The sequence below is a fragment of the Erinaceus europaeus genome, chromosome 20 (genome assembly GCF_950295315.1).
Source record: "Erinaceus europaeus chromosome 20, mEriEur2.1, whole genome shotgun sequence".
Lineage (NCBI taxonomy): Eukaryota > Metazoa > Chordata > Mammalia > Eulipotyphla > Erinaceidae > Erinaceus > Erinaceus europaeus.
The window spans coordinates 1342890-1355522 of record NC_080181.1 but is presented as its reverse complement, the minus strand read 5'-3'; the positions used below and the strand labels follow the sequence as shown (position 1 = coordinate 1355522).

Here is a 12633-nt window from a genome sequence, read left to right as displayed (position 1 = left end):
GCTGCAGGTGTGCTAGGGTGTGTGCTGGGGGGTATGTGTGCTGGGTGTGTGTGCTGGTGTGTGTGTGCTGGATGTGTATGCAGGATGTGTGTGCTGGGGTGTGTGTGTGCTGGATGTGTGTGCAGGATGTGTGTGCGCTGGATATGTGTGCTCGGGTGTGTGTGCTAGATGTGTGTGCTGGGGGTTATGTGTGCTGGGGTGTGTGTGTGCTGGATGTGTATGCTGGGGGGTATGTGTGCTGGGGTGTGTGTGTGCTGGATGTGTGTGCTGGGGTGTGTGTGTGCTGGGGTGTGCGTGTGCCGGGGTGTGTGTGTGCTGGGTGTGTGTGTGCTGGGGTGTGTGTGTGCTGGATGTGTGTGCTGGGGGGTATGTGTGCTGGGGTGTGTGTGTGCTGGATGTGTGTGCTGGGGTGTGTGTGTGCTGGGGTGTGTGTGTGCTGGGTGTGTGTGTGCTGGATGTGTGTGCTGGGGGGTATGTGTGCTGGGGTGTGTGTGTGCTGGATGTGTGTGCTGGGGTGTGTGTGTGCTGGGGTGTGTGTGTGCTGGGTGTGTGTGTGCTGGGGTGTGTGTGTGCTGGATGTGTGTGCTGGGGTGTGTGTGTGTGTGCTGGGGTGTGTGCTGGGGTGTGTGTGTGTGTGCTGGATGTGTGTGTGTGCTGGATGTGTGTGCTGGGTGTGTGTGTGTGCTGGATGTGTGTGCTGGGGTGTGTGTGTGCTGGATGTGTGTACTGGATGTGTGTGTGTGCTGGGGTGTGTGTGTGCTGGGGTGTGTGTGTGCTGGGGTGTGTGTGTGCTGGGGTGTGTGTGTGCTGGATGTGTGTGCTGGGGTGTGTGTGTGCTGGATATGTGTGCTGGAGTGTGTGTGTGCTGGATGTGTGTGCTGGGGGGTATGTGTGCTGGGGTGTGTGTGTGCTGGGGGTTATGTGTGCTGGGGTGTGTGTGTGCTGGATGTGTGTGCTGGCGGTTATGTGTGCTGGCGGTTATGTGTGCTGGGGTGTGTGTGTGCTGGATGTGTATGCTGGGGGGTATGTGTGCTGGGGTGTGTGTGTGCTGACGGTTATGTGTGCTGGCGGTTATGTGTGCTGGGGTGTGTGTGTGCTGGATGTGTGTGCTGGGGGTTATGTATGCTGGATGTGTGTGTGCTGGATGTGTGTGTGCTGGATGTGTGTGCTGGTGTGTGTGTGCTGTGTGTGTGTGCTGGGGTGTGTGTGTGCTGGATGTGTGTGCTGGGGGTATGTGTGCTAGATATGTGTGCTGGGGTTGTGTGCTGGATGTGTGTACTGGGATGTGTGTGCTGGGGGGTATGTGTGCTGGGTGTGTGTTCTGGGTGTGTGTGTGCTGGGGGTGTGTGCTGTAGTGTGTGTGCTGGGGGTGTTGCTGAGGGGGTGCTGTGGGTGTGTGCTGGGATATGTATGCTGGGTGTGTGTGCTGGGGGTGTGTGTGCTGGGGGTGTATGCTGTGATGTGTGTTCTGTGGGGTGTGTGTACTAGTGTGTGTGTAGGGGTGTGGATGCTGGGGTGTATGTGCTGGGTTGTGTGCTGTGGGGTGTGTGTGCTGGGTGTGTGTGTGCTGGGGGTGTTGCTGAGGGGGTGCTGAGGGTGTGTGCTGGGATGTGTGTGCTGGGGGTGTATGCTGTGTGTTCTGGTGTGTGCTGTGGGATGTGTGTACTAGTGTGTGTGCAGGGGTGTGGATGCTGTGGTGTGTGCTGGGTTGTGTGCTGGGTGTGCTGTGATGTGTGTTCTGGTGTGTGCTGTGGGGTATGCATACTAGTGTGTGTGCAGGGGTGTGTGTACTAGTGTGTATGTAGGGGTGTGGGTGCTGGGGTATGGGTGCTAGGGTGTGGGTGCTGGGTGTGAGTGCTGGAGGTGTGTGTGCTGGGTGTGTGTGCTGGGCAACCTCCTTTCATATAATTCATAGTAACTGATACATCTGTCAATAACTAAGAAGCATCTTGGCTACCTCCACTGCTGCCCACCCCACCCACCTGCCTGTTGCACTCTGGGTCCACAGTCTTACAACAACAGGAGAGAAGAAAAGGAAGAGGGAAATAAAAGCTATAAAGCACATGGCAACTACAGGCAGTTGCAGTGACCATTGCAGAACTCAGTCCCCAGAGCAACAGGGACCTGGGGGTGCAGCCACAGAGAAACATGCCATTGGTGCAGACTGCCAGGGTCCTGCCACTAGTTTGTGACATACTTGTTAACCGCAAACTTCTGGTTTGACAGAATCTTGGCAGTATAGCTACAGTCAAGTATTTGTGACTGAGAATCCTTGGCCACTGCCCACACCTACACAAACACATGCTGCTGGCCCTGGTCTTTACTGACATGCAAATATAATGGGAAGACAGAGGAAAGCACCTACAACAGTGGACCAAGACTACAGCTTGAAGAAAAACCCCACATTCAGCTGAGCTATATGGACCTCCTCAGGAAGACTTCAAAGCTAAGAGTACTCATCAGGTTGAGAAGGTCTGTGCAAGATGCCAACAGCAAATTCAGAGAAGAATGGTGAGAGAAGTGACAGAAAAAGTCCTAACAGTGTTAGAGGAACAAAGACTATGAACTAAAAAAACAGTAGAGAGGAACAGCTGCAGGAAGACAGATGCCAACGGTCTGAGTGTAACGCAGGAAGGCAAGGTGGAGGAGGACCCCTCCCCTACAAAAACAAAACAAAACAAAACAAAGCCTCTGAAATTATTGGGAAAGAATAAGAGAGTTATGGGGCTACATCAAGAGGGACAGCATTCACATCACAGGAATACAAGGAGAAGAGAGAAAAGGACAGAATGCACATTGGAAAAAATATTACTCAGGTCATTTTCACAAGGTGGAGAATACACTGAAATGAAACTTCAGTATGAATCAATGAAAAAGACACATTTTGGACTGATGATCAGAAGTGTCAGAAAAAGTGGTTGAAATGGACAACAGGCAAAGAAAACCCAACATGTAACAGGAATTCCTGAAGAGAAAATATACTTAAGCCAAATAAATACATAAAACTGCAATCTGGGGCGAAGAGACAGCTCAATGGGCAGCACACCCAAGTACTGCACCACTGTTAAAATGCCTGAATTTGACACCTACAGTGAATATTCTTATTTTAGGGGATATGTGTTCATGGTAGGATCAAGGGCATTGTGTAACCTCCTCTCACATAGTTCACAGTAACTGAGACACATATGACAGAAGAGAGCAAATAAATAAAATGTTAAAAACTGGTGTCTGTAAGTGACACACAGGACTTTGTATACTATGACAACTTGCAAGACTGAAATGATTCCCAAATGAAAAATTTCAATTAGTCATTCCTAACATCATTTCCATTATTTCAGGTACTTTTTTTTGGCCTCCAGGGTTATTGCTGGGGCTTGGTACCTGCACTATGAATCTACTGCTCCTGGAAGCTATTTTTTCCCTTTTGTTGCCATTGTTGTTGTTATTATTGTTATTGCTGTCGTTGTTCTTGGATCGGACAGAGAGAAATTGAGAGAGGACAGGAAGACAGAAAGGGGGAGAGATAGATACTTGCAGACCTGCTTCATCGCTTGTGAAGGGACCCCCCCTTGCAGGTGGGGAGCTGGGCGCTTGAACCCAGATCGTTTCGCCGGTCCTTGTGCTTTGTGCCATGCGCGCTTATTAACCTGCTGCACTACCTCCCAGCCCCCCAGGTACTTCTTACAGGGATTTATCACATGTATTTGAATGGAAAAAATTTTCATTTCTTCAAAACAACCCTGTACTTCAGACCTGACTAATGCATATCAGTCATCTCAGTAATTTTCAACTTAGTGACTTTTACTAGAACAAGATGGACAGTGATGAGTAGTCTTTCTCAGTGAAGAAAGTAAAATTATGTTAAAAACTGTTAGATATCATAGTAAATTATAGTACTAAAAACTTAAAAGGTCCCAATGACTGTAATTTGTTGTTGTTAATATTATTTTGCTGCTATGTCTTCTTAGGGACTTTGTACCTGTATGGTTCTACTGCTCCTAGTGGACTCTTTCATTCCTGGTGGCCATTCCCCTGCCCCCACTTTTACTGAATAGGACAGAGAGAAATTCAGAGAGGAGGGGAAGATAGAGAGGGAGGGAAAGAGACACCTGTAGACCTGCTTCACCGCTTGTGAGGCGGCCCCCTAGAGGTGGAGAGCTGGGGCTTCAGACCCGGATCCTTGCACCAGTCCTTGTGCTTTGTACTATGTGCACTCAGCCTGGTGCACCACCACCCAGCCCCCTTCCCCCCTTTTTTTTTTCCAGAGAGAGGATGAGAGACAGAGAGGGTGAGAGGCAGAGAGAGGAGATATCATAGCACACTCCTCCATGCCTGAAGGATCTCTGTTGGATGGCGCTTCTGTGTGGTGGCCAGTGGTTCAAAGTCAGGTCCTTGCATGTGTGCACCGTATTGGGTGAGCCACCTCCTGGGCCAGGCTTTGTAGGCCAGGCTTTGTAGTTTTCTGAAAGTACTTAAATGTACAATTGCTAGAGGCTGGGTGGTGGGGCACCTGAGCGCACATGTAATAATGCACAAGGGCCCGAGTTTCAGACCCTAGTCCCCACTTGTTGGGGGGGGACTTTTTAAAAAATTAATTTCTTTATTAGGGGATTAATGGTTTACAGTCAACAATAAAATAGTTTGTATATGTATAACATTTCCACATAACAATACAACCCCCATAGGTCCTCCTCTGCCATCCTGTTCCAGGACCTGAGTCCTTCCCCCACCCCCGAGAGTCTTTGACTTTGGTGCAACACACCAACTCCAGTCCAGGTTCTGCTTAGTGTTTTCTTTTCTGATCTTGTTTCTCAACTTCGGTCTATGAGCAAGATCATCCCATATTCATCCTTCTCTTTCTGGCTGATCTCACTTATGATTCCTTCAAGCTCCATCCAAGATGGGGTGATGGAGGTGAAATCACCATTTGTAACAGCTGAGTAGTATTCCATTGTGTATATAGACCACAACTTGCTCAGCCACTCATCTGTTATTGGACACCTAGGTGGCTTCCAGGTTTTGGCTATTACAAATTGTGCTGCTATGAACATATGTGTACACAGATCTTTTTGGATGGATATATTTTGTTCCTTAGGATATAGCCCCAGGAGAGGAATTACAGGGTCATAGGATAGGTCCACTTCTAGCCTTCTGAGAGCTCCCCAGACTGTTCTCCACAGGGGTTAGACCCATTGACATTCCCACCAGTAGTGCAGGAGGGTTCCTTTGTGGGGGGGAAAGCTTTGGGAGTGGTGAAGCAGGGCTGCAGGTGTCTGTCTGTCGCCGTTCCTTTCTATGTCCCCCTTCTCTCTATATCTGACTGTTTCTTCCAATAAATAAAGATAATAATAAAAAAAGTTAAGTCTGATTGCTCTCTACATATGAGGTGTTTAGATGCTGACAAGAGATAAAAAATACATGATTGCTTCTTGTCACTCTAAGTCCAATGTGCTATCGCAGCATTTCTCATGCCATGAGTTTGATTTTTTTATATTTATTATTGGATAGAGACAGATATTGAGGGGCGAGAGAGACAGAGATACACCTGCAGCCCTGCTTCACCACTCATGAAGCTTTCCCTCTGCAGGTGGGGACCAGGGATTTGAACCTGGATCCTTGTGCACTGTAATGTTAGCGCTTAACCAAGTGCACCACCACCTGGCCCCGAGTCTATGGTCTTTACTATAAACCTCATCTAGACAAAACCAGGAAAAGTTTTGTGTTGAATACCCATGCTTTTCACTTTGCGCTGCACAGTCCAAGTGATGTAGTTAACAAGAAAGTTTAGCTGCGGCTGCTTTGTTTTCTTTCCTCGGTCATCACTAGGGCTTCACTAGTCCAGCTGACTTTTTCAGATAGAAGGACAGAAACATAGAGAAGACACAGAGAGAGAGAGAGACCACAGCACTGAAGCTTACTGCAGTGTGGTGGGGGCCACATCTGGACTCAGTCAGGCACATGCCAAAGCAAGTGCACTATGCAAGTGAGCTGTCCTGCCCACCCACAAGTGCTTCTCTCTACACTAACAAGACTTGGGTGGGCTGACAGAACAGCTCCCTTGGCACAGTGTCCTGCTTTGACATGTATGTGACCCAGGCTCGGGCCTCGCCTCACAACAGTGAAGGAGCTCTGGTGCTGTGATCGGGTCCATACGCGCTCTCTGCCTGTCTCTGTCTAAAACAAACAAACAAACAAGGTGTTCACGTGTGTCAGCTTAGGGTACAATCAGGAAAGGAGAGTACCAGCTGCGTTCCCTAGCCTTCTAGGTCCACTTATCTTGGCTTTGGTGCAGTGCTGAGTGTAGTGATCCCTTCTTTTTCTTCTAAAGACTTGGATGTCATGCAGCCCTTGATGGATGAGCAGCCTGGTGATGGGACGTCAGATGAAGAGCATGAGCAGGAGCTCCTGCCTGCACAGAAGCATTACCAGCTGCACGGCCAGGAGGGCATTTCGTAAGTGTCTTAGTCCTGGTGGCTCTGTGTCACTCGGCATCTGCTCTGTCGCCACTCTGGCACGTCCCTTTCCTAGGCGCTATGTAGACACACAGAGGAGCCAGGCAGCCCCAGCCTCGGGCGTGCAGTCATTAGGGAGAGGAGTCTGTCTGCACTGCGGGCAGCGGCCATCAGGGCCTGCCTCTTGAGAAGGCTATCTTACAGGAGAGCCAGGGAAAGGGCTTCTGAAATGGTCAGGAGTCAGATGATGAGGGGGATGGGATGAAACAGTGACAACAGTGGGAAAAGATGGAACTTTAAAAAAGCTGTTTTTGTGTTTTTTTTGTCATAACTTGTTTGAGTAAGTTCTCACTAATAATTTACAAGCAGAGTAACAGTTTAACTCTTCAGGAAAGAATACTAGAAAGATTTTTGTTCATAAATTTAAAATTTATGGTATTTCCTAGCTTAATTTATTTTTTCTTGATCAGGAGACATCCTTCAAATGCCTCCTGGGCAATTTTCTTAGGTTAAATATGAAGTTTCAAAATTAATCAGTTTATCTTGATGACATACATTGTTTAAAAATCCATGTTTTGGGGGGTCGGGCGGTGGCGCAGTGGGTTAAGCGCATGTGGTGCAAAGTACAGGGACCGGCGTAAGGATCCCAGTTCGAGCCCCCGGCTCCCCACCTGCAGGGGAGTCGCTTCACAGGCGGTGAAGCAGGTCTGCAGGTGTCTATCTTTCTCTCCCCTTCTCTGTCTTCCCCTCCTCTCTCCATTTCCCTCTATCCTATCCAACAACGATGACATCAACAACAGCAGCAATAATAACTACAACGACAATAAAAAAACAAGGGCAACAAAAGGGAAAATAAATAAATAAATAAAAGAAATGGTATTTGATTCTTTGCCTAGATAAATGTTCTGTTCCTGCCTACTACTGAGACTGCGATCAAGTAACTTTAATACCTTTTGTTCTAAAATGCTTCAATTTCACAACTTTTACTTTTCAGATTTGTACAAACTCTTATGCATCTTCTTAAAGGAAATATTGGAACTGGCCTTTTAGGACTCCCATTGGCAATAAAGAATGCAGGCATTGTGGTAAGATTTACCATCTCTAGTTAAGTGCAGCCATTAGTCTCTAATCTACAGTGAAACTACAAGCTAACACCTGTCTTAGTTCAATGTAACCTTGTCAAATAATAGTCAGGTGATTGCTTTGTTGTATAACTATGAAGATGACACTTAACAAAAATAAGATCTGCTTTTTTTCATTTCTATTGAATTAAAGATCCTAATGTAGTATTTTCCCAAAGTAGACTGTGTTTTTTTGAATTTTTAGAACTTGAGCAGTGCTCTCCTATCAGAAAAGTCCTATCATATTTTATACAGCAGACTACTGTTGTTGTTATTTCACTGGGGGAGTTTACAGGATAGCAGCTGACATGTGTACAGCTCTCATTTCCCCATGATAGATATCTGCAAAAGACATCACCAACTCTTCACCATCCGGCAGGTTATTTATACTGTGAAAGTTTATAGTTTTTTACATTCAGAATAAAATGTGCAGTTTTCTGACTGAAAGAATATTTTGACCAATAAATGCTCAAAGTATGGTTAAGAGTTGATATTGTAACTACAGAGACTACTGGTGGGGAAGAGCTTACTTATAAAGTCATGAAATTATATTTAGCATTTTTAATTTTTATTTTCTGAAAATAAGTCTTAACTATCATTAACTGCATTTGCCATTGTCCAGCCTAGTTTGAAAACACACACACACACACACACACACCAAGATTTCTAATTATAAAAATGAAACGTTGGCAATATTTTGTCTGCTCCTTGATGTCTAGGGATTACTTTAATTTTTGTAAAGAGATACTTGAACGTTTTCATGTGCCATACTTCTGCACAAATGCAAGGCTACCAGTAGGTGTGGCATGCCCAGAAGCGCAGTTTGAGAACATCCTTTTGAATCATTCCCATCACGAGTTAGAGCTGCTTCCAGTCATTGTGTGGTGTGGCACGGTACTCAGACTTGGTATCTGATGAGAATGCATTCAGTGTGATGCTGGATCCTTTCTACATGGTTATGCAATTACATTTTATGCTTAGGTTTGGGAAGTCAAGAAGATAAAACGGAATCAGATGTGCCTGTCTTGACTATTACTGTGTCGAGTTTATTGATTTCCCCTCTGCAAGTGACTAATCATTTTGTTCAGCAAATATTTACTCAACTGCAGGTGAACAGTTTGTTGCCTCATTGCTTATATGGATACATGATTTTTCTCTAATATTAAAACTTTTGAATTTTCCCCCTGCAGCTTGGACCAATCAGCCTTGTGTTTATAGGAATCATATCTGTACACTGTATGCACATTTTGGTACGTTGCAGTCACTTTCTATGTCAGAGGTAAATGTGGATTCATTAAGTCTATTTTTTTTAAAGCTATAGTTTATCCAAAGCATCAGACAGTCTTACACTCCTACTATGCTTTGCAGTTAGAAGCTGCATTTCCTGACACCTGTTATATAGGCAGGATCAAGGATATGGGATAGGCAAGATTTTATGCATGTGAATTAAATCTGTTCAGAATATGCTTATCTGTTCTGCCCATACGATTCCTCTGTTCCTCCATGTCCCTCTGTTCTAAGTGTGGAATCCTTAGCAATGCAGCCTTGGGTGCAATGCCTTTAGTGCTGTCTGTTGGTATATGTGTTGGTGAAGAGTCAATAACATAATATTTTCTTAAATTTCATATCATGAAATACTTCTGCTGGACTATGAACATATTTTAAAACATTTATTCCCTTTTTGTTGACCTAGTTTTATTGTTGTAGTTATTATTGTTGTCTGTATTCATTGTTGGATAGGATAGAGAGAAACAGAGACAGAAGGGGAAGACAGAGGGGGAGAGAAAGACAGACACTTGCAGACCTGCTTCACTGCTTGTGAAGCGACTTCCCTGCAGGTGGGGAGCCAGGGGCTCGAACTGGAATCCTTAAGCCGGTCCTTGCGCTTTGCGCCACGTGTGCTTAACCCGCTGTGCTACCGCCCGACTCCCACATTTTTTCTAATGTAGTACAAGGGAATAACTTCAGGCCTCATGCCACTAAATGATCTAATGGCCTGATTCAAAAAATAAATTCTTTTGTTTTTGGAGGAGAGAGATCAAAGCACAGTTCACCACCCATGGAGTCCCTTGGTGCCATCCCCGGTGCTCCCATGTAGTGCCAGAAATCAAAGCCAGGGTCTACCCAGAAATCAAAGCCAGAATCTTCTAGGCTGAAGATTAAAAATTAAAAATTGCTTACTTTAGTAAACTGATACCTGAGTCTTAAGTCTTTTGTTGTTGTTAAATGACATTAAAACTTTGGGGAGGGAGTCGGGCTGTAGCGCAGCGGGTTAAGCGCAGGTGGTGCAAAGCACAAGGACTGGCATAAGGATCCCGGTTCGAACCCTGGCTCCCCACCTGCAGGGGAGTCGCTTCACAGGCGGTGAAGCAGGTCTGCAGGTGTCTATCTTTCTCTCCTCCTCTCTGTCTTCCCCTCCTCTGTCCATTTCTCTCTGTCCTATCCAACAACGACAACAACAATAATAACTACAACAATAAAACAACAAGGGCAACAAAAGGGAATAAATAAAATAAATATTAAAAAAAAAACTTTGGGGAAGCTTTTTATGATTTCTGAATAACAACACATACTTAAAAACAAGGGAGAGAAGATGTAGGGAATTAATACTTATCTCATGGGGCTATTCTGAGGATTACATAAAAATGCTTTATGTGAAAATATGCCACAAAGCATTGTATAGATGTATTCAATAATAGTGTTTTAAGACTGGAAACAAGATGCTTTCTTTATTGGGAGGGGATTAATGTTTTACAGTTGACAGTAAATACAATAGTTTGTACATGCATAACATTTCTCAGTTTTCCACATAGCAATACAACCCCCACTAGGTCCTCTGTCATCCTTTTCTAGGACCTTTACTTACTTTAATGTAAAACATTAATCCCCCAATAAAGAAAAAAAAAAGATGCTTTCTTAAGGACTTATTTTCATGGTGGTGGGGATTGCTGAGCACACCTCAGCTCAGTGTATGGCAGTGCTGGATTCTGTGTCTGCAACATCGGGGGGCCTCAGACAGCACATCCAGTGCTGTAGTGCTTAGCTGTCTCCCCGACCTGCAGTAAAATGTTCTTAAGTAATTAAAATACTTAAGCCTCTGAAGCAGACACTATATTATACTAATCCCAAAAATATACTACGAACACTTGCAGTTGGCTAACAACTAGTATATTGGTGAAATGAATAGATCTGAAAGTTTTAAATCCCATGAGTCACACTTAGATGTACATGCTGAAAATTTGAAAACTCCTTTGTCAGTGCTTAGCCCTGCATTCACTAGTTCCTATCTATCTGATGTGCTTTTCAAGGGGCTGATTGGACCAACTTAAATTTTTGTTTATCCAAAAAAATTTTTTTCCCCCAGAGCACTACTCAGTTTTGGCTTATGTTGATGTGGGATATTGAACTTGGGACCTTGGAGCCTCAGGCATTAGAGTCTGTTTGTGTAACCACTATGCTGTTTCTCCCACCCCAAATGTATTTCTGTTTGTAATTATATTACAGGTTTAAAAAGTCCACATTAGGTTACAGTGACACTGTGAGTTTTGCTATGGAAGTCAGTCCTTGGAGCTGTCTCCAGAAGCAGGCAGCGTGGGGAAGGTGAGTCCTTATTCTGTATAATATCTGGTTATCAAAACTACATTATTTGTAAGTATTCTACTCTGTCATGATACATAAATAGAAGTATGGTAAAGTAGGGGGAAAAACAGAAGTAGTCTCTCAACTGTAATATTTTTCACTGTTATGACCTGGGTCAAATTTTCTTCCATTATTTTAGCTATAGGTCAGAGACATCTGAGGATTCTATCTTATTTTAGCATCATCTTACTTAAATATAACTGTCTTTGGATACTACTAGTCAAAATTAGAAGAATTTAGGGCTAGAAAAATCAGTCTTAGTAATCAACAAAATGCTCATCATGGTACAAGTGGTCTGTGTCATGGGGACTAAAAGACAGTGTTAGGAGTTGACAGTTGAATGTGGCCTTTCTGCAGACTTCTGGGCAACTGGGTTTATTTAGGAGTTGCTCATAATCCCTGATGTGACAGACAGCAGAAGGAACAGGCCCGTGTCCATGGTGGAACCCTCAGAACCCTACCTTCTTTCTTCTTCTGCCCTAGTCTAGGGCAGCTTTGCCTATTTTTCTACCAAGAAGAACGGTTTTTCAGATAGAAATGGCTAGAATGATTACTGTTGGAAACGAGAATCAAACGTCGATCAAGAGATCTTAAGGGACGTACTTGAATGTAATTCATCAGAAAGAAGAGCCTTGAATTCACCCCATAGTACCAAGATTACTTGCAACCGAGACCTCTCAAGAACCATGGAGAAGAACAATTATGGCAAGAGAGGACAGGCCATTTCAGGTGGGATGGGAAGCCCTGTAGAAGGTAGTGGATGGCTGTATAAGAGACAGTAATGACTCCATAGGTGTATTCTAGAGAAGCTGCTATTCCTACACCAAGACAGAGACATGTGAACTACCTGCTAGTAAACACAGACACACTTGTCAACCGATGGGCCACCATGTTCAAATAACGCTAACTTGATTAACATCTCAAGTGCTAGCCTGTCTCCACTTCTGCTCACTGTTGGTGAAACCAGGATGTTCTGGTTTCTCTTTAAAATAGCAGAACAGAGAAAAGCTATTGGTAAGGTCTGTGGGGGGAGACTGGGATGCAGCTACAGATGCTGTCCACAACATGTTCATCTTATTTGCAAGTGACATGAGGCTGGGGGAGGGGAGATACTCTGGCTGGTCTGAAAAGTGTCTTGAGAAGTGGGAGAGATGGACTTAGTCTAAAAGGTGAAAAGTATTCATGCACTCATTTTGTAAGCAGATGCCTTTAAACTGCTGAATTTCATAAGTAACAGAAAAATTCTGGCCGCTTAACAGAGCAGAACATCTTTTTTATACTGATTATAAGTGCATGGTCTTAGTAGAACATACTTATTTCAAGTCCATTTCTTACTTTAAGAAAGTAAAAAGCATACATGATATTATGAAATGTTTTTGAATAATTAAAAAGAGAAAATATGTTGACATCTCAGCAGCCCC

General features: G+C 44.5%; 1 protein-coding gene across 6 annotated transcripts in view; it reads left to right on the top strand.

Moving 5' to 3' along the window:
* The window catches only part of SLC36A4 (solute carrier family 36 member 4), a 32686-nt gene that overhangs the window by 288 nt on the left and 19765 nt on the right, over positions 1-12633 (top strand). For 4 of the 6 annotated variants that reach the window (XR_009546703.1, XM_007534025.3, XM_060179650.1 and 1 more), the window contains exons 2-5: positions 6329-6452; positions 7447-7537; positions 8764-8852; positions 11078-11173. Coding sequence is in view for 5 of the 6 variants with exons in the window: in XM_007534025.3 (XP_007534087.1) it covers positions 6329-6452; positions 7447-7537; positions 8764-8852; positions 11078-11173 (400 nt within the window). In the remaining variant the exon portion in view is untranslated. Of the gene's footprint in view, positions 1-6328; positions 6453-7446; positions 7538-8763; positions 8853-11077; positions 11174-12633 lie in introns of those variants that run through there. The other 2 variants (XM_060179647.1, XM_060179649.1) reach the window with 2 other exon arrangements.